The 16,445-nt window shown below is 37.9% G+C and overlaps 1 protein-coding gene across 3 annotated transcripts in view; it reads left to right on the top strand.

The window, feature by feature from the left end:
• PPP3CA (protein phosphatase 3 catalytic subunit alpha) overlaps nt 1-16,221 on the top strand; it is a 304,967-nt gene extending 288,746 nt beyond the window's left edge. For 2 of the 3 annotated variants that reach the window (XM_053557267.1, XM_053557100.1), the window contains exons 11-14: nt 2,855-2,939; nt 7,341-7,438; nt 10,405-10,434; nt 13,550-16,221. In XM_053557267.1, the coding sequence (XP_053413242.1) occupies nt 2,855-2,939; nt 7,341-7,438; nt 10,405-10,434; nt 13,550-13,746 (410 nt within the window). In that variant the 3' untranslated portion in view covers nt 13,747-16,221. The remainder of the gene's footprint in view (nt 1-2,854; nt 2,940-7,340; nt 7,439-10,404; nt 10,435-13,549) is intronic. The other variant, XM_053557180.1, reaches the window with a different exon arrangement.
• The last annotated feature ends 224 nt before the right edge of the window (nt 16,222-16,445 follow it).

Below are 16,445 nucleotides of genomic sequence, written 5' to 3'. Positions count from 1 at the left end.
ATAGTATATGCTCTCCAAAAACTCATCCAATCTGAAAATACAAGCAATGGTACGAGCTCTCTGTCAGAATATTCATTTTACATTTAGCGTTCAATGTTTGAGCATTTATCTGATCATTAGCTCCCACGGAGCTAAGCAGCCACAGCTCCTAATTTATTTTCCTTTTTTCCCAACTTAGTGTTTCACTTTTCATTGTTCTGGTTATGGTTTTTGTAAGTCATTTAATGAAATTTCTGTGAAGTTATTCTTATTTATTTATTTATTTATTTTACTTATTTGCTTGTATTTCCCCTTCTAATTTCTCTTAAATATACCCAGTTTTGGTTGTGGACATTTTAAACACTCCTTGTTGTATTTCTTATACTTCTAAAGATACTCAGCATTTTGGGAGCTCTGTTGCCCTTTCTGTCCTCATGTCCATCGAATTGATTTCCTGAGCTGGCTCTGTTGTTTGTTGGCGTGGGCCAGAAGCCTTTCCCTTACTTAGTATATCATTACCCCTGAGTTGCTAGTGCCAGTTGGAGCAGGCACTATTAAACAGAGAGTAGTAATAAACCAGGGTTAGACTGAGTATAGCATTGAACTGAATAACCGAAAATATGTTAATAGAGAGAGAGAGACCACCATAAGGAGACCACTTGCCATTCCACTAAAAAAAAAAAAAAAAAACAAATGTCAAATGTTGTCTTTAGTAGTCTCTTGGTCATTAATGATGTAAAATCTAAGCACAGAGAATTCAGACTTTTAGATGGTGTCCAGGGGCAAAATTTGTCACATACTGAATCTTAATTACAAATTATAGGTGATAAATACTGTTACAAACTCAGAATAAGTTCAAGGCAGGAATCCTACACACACCCCACATGCCACTCCAGTGTTCTGGCCAGTGGAATAATACTTCAGAGAACATAGTAAGAATCCATGGTTTTATTTGATTTAAGAGAATGACAAGATTAAAGAATGGCTTTCTCCAACCTGGATGTAAACTTCACCCCATTTGTAGGTAGAACAGCTGACATTTCTAAGTCCTGCCCATTGGATATGTTGGGGTTTCCTGCCCTGGCATGATTACTGCAAGATGGGGAAAAAATGGATAATAATGTGGGCTGCTTTCAAGTCAGAGGCAGGGCAGGCGAGGAAGCTGCTGGCTGGCTCGTGCTCCCCTCCAGGAATCACTGCACCAGGATCACCGTGGAAAATAACTCACCCAGGCGAAGAAAGGGGCCTGTTAATGTTTTCACCTTTTTGGAGTGGAGAGAAAAAACAGAGGCCTTTTCTCCAACCATTTCAAAACTGTGTTGCTGCAAGTTTTCTTTCTTGTAGACATGTTAGGGTGTTAATTGTTTGAAGCTTATTAAATGATGAAGATCCTAAATTGTGTTCATAAGAGCCCTCTCAGGGCAACAGCAAAATCTTTCCTTCAAAAAAGGTCAGAAAACTTGCTCTTCTAACAGATTAGAAGTCCAAAATGTTCACCACTTATCACCTGCAGACTGCAGTCTGTGAGCAAATTACATGACATATACTGTTCATTTGGGTCAGGAACATTTCTGGGATTATATGAAAGGAATATTTTGCAGTACATCTGTTAGAGGCAGTGGAATAGGAAAGCTCGTCTGCTTGTGTTAACACTTCCTAGAAGTCCCATATAATGTATAAAAAGGATAGCTGATCTATTTTACCTTGGACTATAAAAATCTTAGGAAAAGAGGAATTTTTCTCTTTTTTACTTTTTCAAATATACTTTGAGAATTGAAGAAAAATAGATTCGTTAAAGTTCGTATAGTATTATTTTAAAACACAATTAAAAAATGAAATGTGTATCTGTAGTAACAATAAACTATGTGGATTGATATTTTTTTCATTTGGAACATGTAACAAGTAAGAAAACTTACCAAGAGAGACCCAGGTGTGACTTCTGTACTTAGCACTAAACTGCAAACCATGGACCATCGTCTCTCCCTAAATCCAGTTCATCCATTTTCCACTTTTTTCTCTAGAACTCAAGAACCAACCAGAAATTGAAAGAGTATCAAGTGCTAAAACGAATTACTTATTATCATTAAGTTATATAAATTATATTCCAAGGAATATGAGGAATTAAGAGGGTTCCTACTTTGGTCACGAAAAGGAGAACTTTTGAAAAGGGAGTTCCCTAAAGTTATCTTCCCAACGTAGAGCCCGGAATAAAAGATACTAATGACTCAGCTAACTTTCCCTCCCAGTGCAGGTTTTCTATGTATAAATAAAAGAGAAAGGAGACTCGATTAGAAGAGAAGGGTGGGAACCTACCCCTATCTGCTCAGTGGTTTTCCAGTTAACTTCTTACCTACCTGCCCTAGGAAATCTCAAAGTTGTTCTGCACATTGCAGGGACCTCTCAAGAATCGTAATCCAGGGCCAGGCATGGTGGCTCACGCCTGTAATCCTAGCACTCTGGGAGACTGAGGCGGGTAGATCACCTGAGCTCAGGAGTTCAAGACCAGCCTGAGCAAGAGCAAAATCCTGTCTCTTCTAAAAATAGAAAAACTAACCAGGCGTTGTGGTGTACACGTGTAGATCCCAGCTGAGGCAAGAGGACTGCTTGTGCCCAGGAGTTTGAGGTTGCTGTGAGCTGTGATGATGCCCCCAGGCACTCTCATCAGGGCAACACAGTTAGACTCTGTCTCAAAGGAACAAAATAAATAAAAAGAACCGTATTTGAGTATTAATGACCAAAATGTGGATTTTCAAATTTGATTTATAGAGAAATCATTTTTGGGGAAAAAAACCGGTGTATCTGTTACATATGTAATTTGTAAACTCATAGATAGATGAAAAGTCACTGACCCCTGAACTCTGTGTTTTAAATGTAGGAGCAACAGCGGCAGCCCGGAAGGAGGTGATCAGGAACAAGATCCGGGCAATAGGCAAGATGGCCAGAGTGTTCTCAGTCCTCAGGTGGGTCCTGGTGCCTCCGTTTCTCTTGTGAATTGTGTTTTGTGTCATTTAATAAATACTTTAATAATCTGATCATTCAAATGTTTTATTAGAAAATAATTTGCCTTTCTTCATTTATCATTTTCTTTTAAGTTAAAAATGGAAGGAAGAAAATTAAATTAAGAAATTACCAGCTCCTCACTATTTTAGTTAAATTGCGCTCTGCTGCGTTGTTTCTGTAAAGAAAGTGTCTGTCGCTGGGTTGTATCTTGTCTCATTCCTCTTTGCTGCGGGACTTTAAAGCGTTTGTTTCACAATAGGTTGAGCATCTTATGAAAGAGGAAAAGCCATTGTAGTTCTTTCTGTTTTTCGGTTGGGCTCTGTGATAAAGGATGAATTTATCAGGTGCATGTCACTAGCTCTCTAAGAAGGGAAGAGCAACCATAAAGCTGTTTGTGTGACTTACCCTTTTCTAATAATTGAGAGGAGAAAGTTAATTAATGTTTCAGTTTCTGCACAGTACTATAATTTTTAAGTAGATCATGAATCATTCTACTGTTAAACATGGGTTTAGAAAACAAGTATATTCTTAAAAGAAATTCAGGACACTTTACTTCAATTCAGTTAACATATTTCTAGAGAATACAAAGTAACCATATATCTCTTCAGAAGATTAAAGTATGGTATGTTTATATGTGAGGCGTACACAGTTCATTTATACATATTAGCAAGAGCAAGTAGGAATACATTGAAAAATATTACATGTACAATTGTGCGATTTAATCTAATTTTTGCTAAGTTTTGCCTCACTTTGTTTCTCATAGAGTAACTACACTGACTCTTTTGATTTCTTCTCTTGCTATTTCTATCCTACTCCTAGTCGATGGAGTCACTAAAGAGCAACTAAATGGCTTGATACAGAATGCAGGGCATTCTGGGAAGGGTGAGGAGCATTGTCATCCTGCTTCAAAGACACTGCATGAAAGTCAGGGTAGAGCTCGGGTGGCCAGCACCGTCAGGACAAGCTGAAAATAGAGCATCATTGCTCCCTGCAGCTAGTGAATGAGGCTGCCTTTGCCCTGTGCTTCTAACTAGAAGGATTTATTCATTCATGCAATAAATAAGTATGATAACAGTTAAAGCATTGGTTATGCGCCATGAAGGGAAAAAATAAGGCAATATGGGAGGCTAGCAAGTGGGAGATAAGGCACTTATTTTGGTACGAGCTCAACGGAGAACTGATTAATGGTATTTGAGCAAGTGTGGGTGACCTTTTTGAAGAAAAGGGTTAAGTGCATTCAAAGCAAAGGGAATGGCAGATGCAAAGATCCCTTATTAGGCACAGAACTGTGGTGAAGACATTCCTGGAGGCAGAGAAATTTCCAGGAGCACAGTCCCACTGACCTCAGAGCAATATCAAGGGCATTTGCTAAGGGTCAGGAGTCCCATGCTTCGTGTCATGAGCATCTAACGGTTATCTGCACAGGAAACTTGTGAGGTGGAGTGACTTCACTTCACTATGAGGAAACAAACTGAGAGGCCAGGCAGGGTGTCCTAACTCGCTCACACGGGTAGCAGCACTGATGAGAGTCCCACTTGAAAGTGGCCAAGATAGTCTGGCCTGCATTCTAAATAGTAGATTCTGAGTATGGAAAAGGACTAGATGGTAAAACTCTTGAAGGTGAGTGAAAATCTAGTGAAAAACGGGCTGAAAGTGTATTTAAGTTGTGATCTATGAATGCCTCAGAAGCCCTGGTAAAATTGTGTGTGAAGGCAATTGGGAGTCATGGAATGATTTTCATGGGATGAGAGGCATGCTCTAGCCCACCTTCCACTATGGGTATTAATGGGAATGTGAAGACTGGCTAGCAAGGTGACTTACTGGCAACAGGAGAAACATTTAGGAAGCTATTTCATGAGGTCATTGAAGCAAAAGGTTGGGCCAGGCAATGGGAGGAGAAATACAATAGAAGGGACGAATAATAAGGAATTTGGGAAACTAGGATATAATAAATGAATGAATGTGGATGGAAGTACAAATTTGCCAGACATAGTTGCCCAACATGTTTCTTACATTTTGGAAATTTGTGATATCATGAGGGAACCTGCAAACTGCCTTTCAGCAGCTCTGGAAGGTCAGGTACACGGGGCATCACCTAAGATTCGCCAATCACGTAACACGTGTGAGGCCTCTGTCTCAGAGTGAGCACCGGGAGGAGGCAGCAGGCAGGGAAGGCAGCGGCTCTGTCAGGGTGGGGTCCAAGGGGCCGGCAGTGGGAGCGCTCCCACCTGAGCGTTAGTGGGCCTCGGGCTTGGCTTGGGACTTCAGTGGCAGCTGTTCATGGAGCTGATGCCACAGCCTGGAAGGGCACTGGTCCACTTCCTGGCTGTGGAGCATTCAAATTCAGTTCTCTGAATCTGCCAGTGCTCGAATATCCTTTAACATTTCTCTTTCCTGTTAAAATTAGCCAGTGCAGATTTCTGTTGTTTGCTACAAGAATAGAACCCTTACTTATAAGGCAAGGGATTATAAGAGAGAGGAAATATTCTAAGAATATTCTACACAAGTACTAGTGAGTGATAGGATACTATTATCTAGGGAAGAGGATGTAGGAAGATGGGTCTTTTAAAAACAGTTTATGGATTTAAGGTTGCCACATAGGAAACCCATCCTTGGACTATGTGGGTTGGAGGCTAGTTGTTTAAGGCCCTTGTGGAACCTGCTAAAGATTTTGCCTTTCACCTGTCAGGAGAAGAGAAGTAATTACAGAGTTTGGGTGGAGTAGTGACAGCATCAGGCATGGGTCGGACAAAGCCCACCTGGCTGCCACCCTGCAGACGGCTATGGAAGGAGGGTAGGAGTGTGGCAAGGATGAAGCAGGGAGACCATTCAGGAGGCCGCAGCAATCCAGGTGAGGGATGCTGGTGGAGAGTGAGAGCAAGCAGGCACAGAAGACCATGTGTTGCAAGATTCTGTTACACCAGTTCATTATATGAAATGTCCAGAAGGAACAAACCTACAGAAAGCAGTGAGGCATTCACAGGGCTGAGGGAATGGAAGGTGACTGCTTCACGGGCACAAGATTTCTTTTGGGTGGGGGAAATAAATGAGCACCAAACTTGTAGAATGCACACTTTGTAACTTTGACTAAAAATGTACAAAAGCACCTTGTGTAACTAAAGCATGTATATGCCTGTAATATTCTCTAAAAAAATAATGTTTCTTTGGGCTGTGATGAAAGTGGTCTAAAATGGATAATGGTGATGGTTGCACAATTCTATCAACATACTCCAAACCATTGATTGAATCAAGCACTTTAAATGGGTGGATTGTATTCTACATTAATTCCATCTCAACAGAGCCATTTTCAAAAGAGATAAGGAAACAGGTTTGTGAGCAGTGGTTAGATACTGGAAATATTTTGAGGGGGCATCCTTCAAGATTGCTAATGGAGTGGATGTGGAATGAGAGAGGATAAAAAGAGTTAAAGGCGGATCCTTCACTCTTGACTAAAAAATGTACTTGCCGGTTGCTGAGTTGAAGATGGACTGTGGAAGCAGCAGGTGTGAGGTGGAGTCCAGGAATTCTGTCTAGGTCATATTAAGCATTTTTGTAAAAATGTAGAGTAGGCAGTTAATATTTTTTTCTAATTAGGTAAGATTGTAATGTCTGCAAATGTATGAGGTTGGTATTATATCATAGTTGTTTATGATTTTATTTGTTAAGATTTATTAATCAAAATGACTAATAGTCTCCAATAATTAATAATATAATTGACATGGTATACTTAGAACTGTTTGTAAAACTTATCATACTGAGTAAGAAAATAAAATTTTATTAGCAAATCAGTACAGATAGTGGCCAAAAAAGAAAATCTGGGAAATTTTATCAGGGCTTTATTGGTTAATTGCCATTATTTTGCATGTGTTTCATGTAGTATCACAATTCCTAAATTTTTCAGTTTCTAAGAATTTTTGAGTGTAATTCCTGGTTCCCTAATGCATAGATCAGATTGTTTTTAATCTCTGGTGAGCTCTCTGGTTTCCCTCTCACATCAAGTCAGTTCTACTTGTCCCTGCTGAACGCACTCTCATGCAACACGCCTATGGTGTTGTGGGGGATACACAGCAAATACTTTCTATTATGACGCCCGATTACAAAGTCAGAATTGTTTCTGTCTTCAGCACTCAGAAGAGACTCAAGCTCCACAAGTAGAGAATGTAAACTTTATCAGAGCCGTCATTTAGGGGACTTTGCATCCATATGCATGTGTTAAGAGATGGTATGCTTCAAAAAAAAAAAAAAAGACCCCAAGGGCCAAGACGGTGGTCAATGTGTGTTCTTCTGTGCATTTTTCTTCAAATCCTGTCTTTTTCACAAGAGAAATAACAGCAAATGCTTCCTGTTGTTGTGCCTTGCAGAGAAGAGAGTGAGAGTGTGCTGACGCTGAAAGGCCTGACCCCGACCGGCATGCTCCCCAGCGGGGTGCTCTCTGGAGGGAAGCAAACTCTGCAAAGCGGTAAGCAGCCAGATTGGTGCGACTGTGTGCCCAGCACCTCATCCAGCTGTGTCTTAGAGCCCAGGTTTAATCATTCATTCAAGTTCCACCTTGGTCTTCCGTTCTTCTTGGCTGGAAGAAGAGCTGAAAGCTCAATCAATTTAGTCAGTCACGTCCAACATACCAGCTCCTTCCTTCTCCAGAATGTCGTCCTTACTCCACCTCTTTCCTGTTCCCTCATTTACATATTATTCCACATATTCAGAGCTAGCCCCAAGACAACTCTTTAGGTTACACAATAGGGTTGACTACTTTGAGCCAATCAGTGCCAACAACAATTTTTTACATTACATTTTTAACAAGGATTCTGATTAGTTAATGGATAAGCACATCCACACAAACTAATACATACCTGTATGTCTAGGGTTTAGTGTAGAATGGAAGAAGAATATAAAAAAGATGTCTTCAGGACGCACTTGAAGATAAACTGTGAACTATATGTGTCTTTTCTCTGATTTATCAATCCAAAACATAAGAAACTATGCAGAATACACTTTATTTTTGAACAAAAAAAATAACATTTTCTTTAAAACCCAGATTTTGTGTTAAAATGTGCAGCTTTTTAGACCAGTATAAAACAGAACTTTTTGTGATGATAGAAATTTCTCTATTCATACAGAAGCTACATAAGACTGTTGAGCTTTTAAAATATAGCTAGTACAGCTAAGAAAGGAATTCATTTTAATTGTATCTACTTTTTGTTAAATTTAAATAGCTATATGTGGCTAATGGCTAATATGTTAGCACAGTTCTAGATACCCATTTACTTTGTTATTTTGGTTTTGTTTTCAATTTTAATATTATCATTAATCAGAGAATAATTTTTAACAATATTTATGGAAATTTTGCTATTAGATCAGACTTTATCAGGAAAAAATCAAAAATATATATAACATTTTCGAAACAATCTCAGCTTCTTGCCTGTTTTCCTGTATCTTTAACGCCCTGAATCTTCTGTATTTTCTTTCCCATCCCTGTCCTTCAATCTGGAAGATGCAGGTATTTTTATGGTTGTGTTATTTGGACACACCACATCTACATGAAGAGTAATGATCAGCTTCATGATCACGGTCTTGCTAATTGATCACAGCCTAGCAACATCACAGTAATTTTCCATATTTTCAGATGAATTTACTCCAAAAGCATTACTTTGAGATTTTACAAAAAGACAAAAAATTTTAAATGAAGATAGAAAGATACATACTATTGAAGTAAATTCTCCCTTTAAATTTATAGCCAGAAATTATTTTAAGAAGTTTACCAAAACAGAGACTTTTCCCACCAAAGTAAGCATGCTCACTAAAGCATTAATATAAATGGATCCGTGCACAACACGTACTCTTCCCCTTCTGATGAGCATATTTGAAGGCACAGCAAGTGTACCGGCACACACAAGGAGGCACATTTGCTCTAGAAAGACACAGTTAGGAGTCGGCAGTACATATTTCTAGTATTGTCAGTGCTGGGGAGGTTCCAGATTTTTGCTTTCCTTTTGAACTTAAGTTCTTCCAATTCTTTGTTTCATTTCCAGGTTTTTATCTGTATTTTTATCTTGGGTTATTGAGGGATTTTTTTTTTTTTTACTTTATTTTAAATCCATTGGTTTGTGTTACTTTATGTTGAGCTCACACACATATAAAAGACATATGGGTTGGATTCTCATTTGTCTTGAGAATTTGACAACTGAGTCTATATTTTAAACCACATTCATTAATACGTGTACAGTTTCAAAGTTCAGACTGATGCCCTTCAATTTGTCTGAAAGAGGAAAACTTACAGCTTTTCCTTTCAGCTCTTCTCCCTGGGGGTGACCATTCTTCATTTATATCAAAAAGAACCTAGAATGCACTGGAGGTTAGAAGGCCCATCTGGCAGTTGCTGCAGTTTTAAAACCTTGAATTGTAAGAAAAGTACAAATTAAAGTCAGAGGGCAAAATTTTAATATTAACTTTTTGGAGTTACAGAAAAGTTTGACATTTTAACATTTAATTAGGGAAATTTCAGCCACCTTAATAACATAGAAAGACATATACACCAGTATGGACCCAAACCTTATTATAAAAACTGCTGATAAAGCAATGGCTTTTAAAGTTCTGCCTCTGAAATATGCTATTTTAGTGTATTCGTAGGAAAATTCATATGCAGATATATGAGGTTTCAGTATTTTGGCTGCCTGTTCTTTAAAATGCTGATAGAATTATTGCCACTGCTGGCACGTTACCACTTGATTTGTTTAACATTTCAAGAATTTCATTTCCAAAAATGATATTCCACTAAGGAAGGAAACTTATTTTAAATTGGGCTCCCTGGCGAGAGAAGTCTACACTATATCACTCCCTTCCTTTCTCCTTTCTGCGTCACCCTGTTCTCACCCTCCACTTCTAAATCCAAACAGGCCCCAAAATTTGTCTCTAAAGAGGCACGTGCATTATCAGCTTAGACTCATTGATTTTATGTTTCCTTAATTTGCAAGCCCCTGCTTTTCCACGCATCAGGAAACAGTGCTGTATAATATTAAACAGTGTGAGTTATTCCACTGATTTTGTCTGGCATTTTTAAACTGTAAATCACCTCACGTAGCAAAGTCAAAAGCACATTTTAGATTTACATAAATCCCCATAATTCAAATCCAAGTAAAAGAAATTTCCCTCAGTATTTTCCTGAAGGGGTAATTGTTTTGTTATTTATTTAGTGGGCAAAAACCAAAGCAATTCATTCGGGTAAATGTGTCCAGTTCATCAATTCAACAGTTTTTGTGTTGTTTTTCTTTCTTTTTAGCATTTCTGTTTTGTTGTCTGTGCCAGAATCCAGCACTTACAGGAACATTAATTCTCTTAGCTCCTTTAATCGTCACTGATTTGTTCTTAGAGTTAAAAATCCTCTGCTCATTTTTCTCATTCATTTTGCACCCCCTTTCTTCTCTTCAGCTACTGTTGAGGCTATTGAGGCTGATGAAGGTAAATTGGCCAGTCCCCTTTCTGTTGTACCTGCAACAGACAAGGGCTCTGCTGGGTGTATTCATTTTTTTTTTTTTTTTTGCTGTAGCTTGTACAGAGTGTGTGGGTGTTGAGCTAACAGTTGTGGCTCAGTATTAACCAAAATGTTCTTGCTTTAAAGGGGAAAATGTCCTTCTATGGTTTGTTTGTTTGTTTTTTTCCCTTAAAGCTTATGTTTGACTTTTGTATAAAATGAACTTAGTACAATCACAGAAAACAAAAGGATCATATACCTTGAATGATGTGGGGTGGGGGTTATGGCAGCTGTTTTGACAAATAGCATATAAAATAATATTCCTTGAGCTGAACCATGTCCCTCCCTCAAATCACTTTCAGGAAGCACTGAAAAGGAGAGAACAAAAATAGCTTTATTAATTCTAGTCTTCCGAAGTTTGTAGCCAAAGGGGAAAAAAAAATATCCATTTGAATAGTGCTTTGTTGTACTTCAACATTAATTTATGTCTCTATAAAAAATTCCAACGTGAGACAGCTGTGTTTGCGATAAACAGTTGTAGTAGTCATATTGAATTTTAACCTACTGGTATTTGTAATACGTCAATTAGCACCAGCAAAATATTGTAAAGAGTTCAAAAGTATCTAGTGGCTGTGGAAGTGGCCGATGACAAGAATAGCGAAGATCATGTAATCACTCAATTGATCAATGTTTACTGAGTGTCTGCTTTGTGCCAGGCACTGTGCCAGGAGCTGCAGGGGAAATCAAGACGTGTACACCTCCAACTGTGTCCTAGGGCTGCTGGAGGACAGTCGATCTGACCCTTTAGTAATTACTTTGTACTTAAGTGCTTTTCAATTATATGGTTATGAGAGAACTGCATGTGAAAATAGTTTTTAATATTACACATACCATATCCTCTGGAAATTTTAAAAAGAATAATTTGAAGTTCCCCTTTAAAACAAAATTCTTCAGTTGTATTTTGTTCTTGCAAGATGACCTTTTATTTTTCCCCAAATTGTGTGCATCTGGTCCTTTGGTCTGTTTTCAAAAGTGCCACGGTAGACTCTTCCCGATTCGTACGTGATTTGGATGTGGTAGGGGAAACCTAGTGCTGTAAGAGAAAATACAACTGCTTCCTAAATAGCAGCGAATCACCTGCTATTTATGTGGAATTCTCTATTCCTCTTGGCAAATTCTAATCTGCAGTGTGCATTCTTGTTGATAGTTTGGCTGTTTTCTGTGGTTTCTGTGACTCTGTGTTGTGTTAAGTATACTACCAATGTAAATTGCTAATACCCATTGTCTGACCAGCAACTACAGCAGAGCACATTCTTCCATACCAGGATGGACAAAAATGGTTAGAAATGGAGCCCCATTCCAGAATATCTGTTATTCTAGCTAGGTTTTTTTTTTCTACACTCCCACCCTATTGGCTTTCAAAACCTAGACATTCCACTTTTACCATGAAATCTCTTCGTAAATTATTATGATGATAAACTTTTTATATTTACTAATTACAATGAAATTATATTCACAGTAGCCTAGAAAAAGAATAGAGGACAACTTTGTGCCTTTTTTTTTTTTGGTCACTCAAAATAATTGAGCTAGTTTTCAGGGTGGGTGCTCATTAGACAGCTCTATTTATGTTGCAATTTACTACTATATTAGACAAGAATTAAGAAGCTTTGCTTTGGGCCTTGGTCTTTCCCCATTTCCCCATCTTCTTCTTCTCACAGTTGACTAATCACCATTATGCTAATGTTTAAAATACGGAGTGGGGGAAAAATCTATTTCTCATTGTTCTATGAGTTTTGAAACAACTGTATCATATATATCTTTTAAGAATCTCATCCATACTAAGGAAAGGCACTGAACATTTATGTAGGAGTGGTTGGCAAAGTTTCACCTTGAAACTGCTTTCTTTTTTTCCCCAAATAAGGATAAAGGTGCCATGAGATTGTCCTTAATCGGCCTTGGAGACGCAGCCCAGTTCAGCATTGGTGATTGGCCCTTCAATATCTGGCTTGCACTTCACAGGGATTAAAGCAAACTGATGTCATTGGTTCCCCATTTGTGTATTTTATTTGCAGCTCACCAGCTGGCGCATTCACTAAAGGAATCATTAAGTTTCTTGCACAAATACCTTACCTATCTCTGTAGCACGGTAAGGATTTTGTTAAAAAAAAAAAAAAAAATCGCTGTTCCCATTTTGAGAATTACATGTTTTAATTGAGTTGGATCAAAACCAGTCTGATTCATTTCACTAAAAATTGTGAAAGGCATTTTTTAACCATCACCTATGTCTTTGTTGATCTACTAAGACTGAGTTTTTCTTTGATTCAGGCAGTAATGGATACCGGATGAACATCAGTTTGGCCTCTCCACTGCTGAAGGGCAGACAGTGCTTTTCTACTTAGTGACCTGATCTTGATTTTTCTGAGTTTCTCTTACCTTGTCACTCACTTCGTGCACTTCCAAAGTTGAGTGGGGAAACAGCAGTTTATAATTTCAGTTTTTTCATGCGACCATTGCATTGTTTGCTGAGAAGGTCTTTCTGGGATACTGAGACAGCATGGGAGTTCCCCTCTGAATTCCTTTTCTGGTTCCTTTTGGCTTCTGCTTTAAGGCCTTTGCTAGATTTTCAGGTAACGCAAGCACAGTGTTTCTACTGAATTTGCTATTACTAGCACAGTGGAAAAGTAAAAATAGAGATACCCTGCAGCCTACCTAGGTGAGGGTCTTGGGGGTGGTAATTGTGCTAATGATGTGGCCAATTGATGCTGGTCCTAGAGGCCTGTCCCTGGAAGCAACTTTCCTCCTTACTTCTCCACTTTGGATTTTTTCCAACTAAACTTTCATGAAGACCAGAGAAGTGCTTCCATCTTGATAACTTCGAGAGGACATTTTGGTTGGCAAGAGACATTGGCTGTTTTTAAACCTTTCAGTTATCTCCAAGTATGGTAAGGAGTCTGTTGTGTGGTGTGCAGGTCCCGTGACTTTGTTTTCCACTAAAGGATTCCCTTTCACTGAGAAATCTCTAATATCACCTGCTACAACAACTGGGCCCTTTATTTTCCTTTGGCTAATTCTATTTTTCCTTTTTAATGATTTTCTGTTTAGCTATCAAAGGATTTTCACCACAACATAAGATCACAAGCTTCGAGGAAGCCAAGGGCTTAGACCGAATTAATGAGAGGATGCCACCTCGCAGAGACGCCCTGCCCTCGGACACCAACCTTAACTCCATCAACAAGGCTCTCGCCTCAGAGACTAACGGCACGGACAGCAATGGCAGTAATAGCAGCAATATTCAGTGACCACCTCCTGTTCACTTCTTTTTTTTTTTTTTTTTTTTTTTTTTTTTTTTTTTTTCTGAGCTGCAGGGTGTGATGGTGGTTGCTGCATCTATCAGCGGTTAGATAAATTCTTGCCTCTGACAGTAGCTTATTTGCTCGGGGGGCCAGGAATTGGATTCAGTTTACACTATCATTTAAAAAAGAGGGAGAAAGAGAATAAACTATATTTTGGTGGGGGTGGTGATGAAACACCTCTTTGGGGTATGCCTTTTAAAAATGCTTCTAGGGAAAAAATTTTAAAAAGAGAAAGCTAATGCTAGTATATTCACTGTTGAGGGAATGAACGTGTTTTCCTACTACATGGGGGACTTCTAGGTAGGTTAATGAAAGGCCTTTTCTTCTGTTACTGGACATGAAAACTTTGTCTAATTTCTTACTCTATTGTACGTTTACAGTTGCAGCACTAAAAATGGATGACATCAAACATTTTTAACAAAATGATGTACAAACTAAATAAGGACTATTTATTGATAATGTTTTGCTACTCTTGTCAGACAATGGCTATAAACTGAATTAGGCAGTCTTAAAAAAAAAAACAGAAAAAGAAAAAAAAAAAAAAGAATGTTGCAAATTTGTTAAAATGCCAAAAAGGACAGTTTAATTTTGTACAGAGTACGCTTACCTCAGGTTTCTTTAGTGTGCTTGGTTGCCCTTCTTTCCATAGAACACTTAATCTTATTAATTTGGCAATGAATATCATTTCTTTAAGTTTAAAAAAAACTGGAATAATGACTTCTATCTTTTTTTTTTGCTGTTTATATTTAGGGGTTTTTGTTGATAAATCAAGTCTTGGTTGTGGCTTGCTGAATTAAATATTTATGAGTGGTGCATTTTTAAGTATAGTGAACAAAACACCATATTAAGTACAGTGATAAAGCATCTATATTCTGTAAAAAAAAAAAAAAATCTGCCTATGCATGTTTTTTAAGAAAAAAAAAATGGCTGTATTGGCCTGTACGGGACTGTAATGCGCTTAGTGGTCCGACATATACTGGAAATGTATGTATACTGGCGTACTTTATATTCTCTAAAATGCTTAATGCCTTTGAAATTTTGTAATCAAAAAAAGCTTTGAAAAAATCTAAAGGGGAGAGTATTCTTAAAAGTTTTTAACATAAGCTTGTCAGTGCACATATAGATGGTTAGCATGTTTAGCAAACCTTGTGAAATTTAAATAAGTTTGTAGTTACATGTGAAACTCTAAATGCATGGGAACTGTTAATGTCATAACAGTTTAGTTCAATTTTGTTCTGTTCTGTCATGTGCCACACAATATGTACTTTTTCACTTTTTTCCCTTTGTATATCAGTTACGGGTTACAACTGGTTCATTCTGAAAACAAGAAAACAACTACAACAAAAGTCCATTCATATTTTTTAACAATTGTATAAGTGCCCAAGTAATTCACTACAGCCTAAAGCCTTGCCTTTGTAATTTGACTTCTGAAATGTTGGCAATCGAAGCATGCACTTGTAACAATGAAAAAGAAAAAGCATTTTATATTACTACTCAATAAAATGTGCATGAACTTACAGAACTCTCATCCTTCCACTGAGTCTGCCGAAGGGATTTACGTACACAGCCACCAGGCGTCTTGGAGGTGCTGGCCCACCCCACACATCGTCGGCTGACTCTGACAGGCTTCTGCCCAAGGTCCCTGTGATCTGAGGGGTGGTGCCGCCTTCCACTGTAAGAACCCTGGTGGATTTGTGTCTCAAATCAGACAAGACAAGTCTGTTGTTAGAGCAAATGCCATCTTTTGGCTCCCTCAAATACGGGAACCGGTTAAGAAACCAGAGCATTCCTTTTTATTGGAAAAAAAAAAAAAAGAATGAATTTGTTATCAGGTTGTTTCAGCTGTACTGGATGCCCTACCTGCTTAAAGCAAAAAGAACAAGGCTACTAAGTGCATTTTCCTCACAGAAGAGAGTTGTATTTGTATTAACATGAAATTTGTATACCTGCGCTTCAGCTCCTACCGAATCAGCCGAAGATTTAAGATACACCCGATTTCAGTTTGTTTCTAACATTGTTCATTTTAGTGCACTTTGTTTTATGTAATAAAGTATGCCTGTTATATTAAAATAAGATGATGACAATTAGTGATATAGTGTACCCAAACAAAGATGTCCCCGACATACTCTCTGACAAAGACTACCCCAAGTTTATTTTAATGAATCCGAACACTTTTTCCTGTGGATATTTTTTCATCCTAAAAAAAAAAAAAAATGACATCCAAGGAAAATACTTAGATGCAACTTACTAGAATGATGTGAAAGAAATGGTAATTCTGGTACCAAGGTGTTTCTTTTCTTTCTTATAACTGTGGAGAAAATATCCTGACCAAAAAAAAAAAAAATTTTTTTTGATTCCTTTCTTTTGCAAATTGTGCTGAGGCAACTATGGCATAGAAATAAACATTTGACATTAAAATAAGCAGTTGATGTGAGTATTGCTTGGTCTTTCTGATCAGTGGTTAGGAAAGTAATGCCGAATATTTTTCCATAATAGTTTTGTCTATCAAAAAAAATGACAATAGAACTGAAGTTATTGTTCCAGAAAGGAAGAATGCTGCTAAGTCATCAGTTATTAAATGTATCTCCTTCACTTTTGTAGAAACTAAAGAATTTTTCAGTTGTCCATGTCACTACATCTTTGGC

The sequence above is a fragment of the Nycticebus coucang genome, chromosome 1 (genome assembly GCF_027406575.1).
Source record: "Nycticebus coucang isolate mNycCou1 chromosome 1, mNycCou1.pri, whole genome shotgun sequence".
Taxonomy (NCBI): domain Eukaryota; kingdom Metazoa; phylum Chordata; class Mammalia; order Primates; family Lorisidae; genus Nycticebus; species Nycticebus coucang.
The sequence above is the reverse complement of the archived record's forward strand: the minus strand, read 5'-3'. Positions and strand labels throughout refer to the sequence as shown.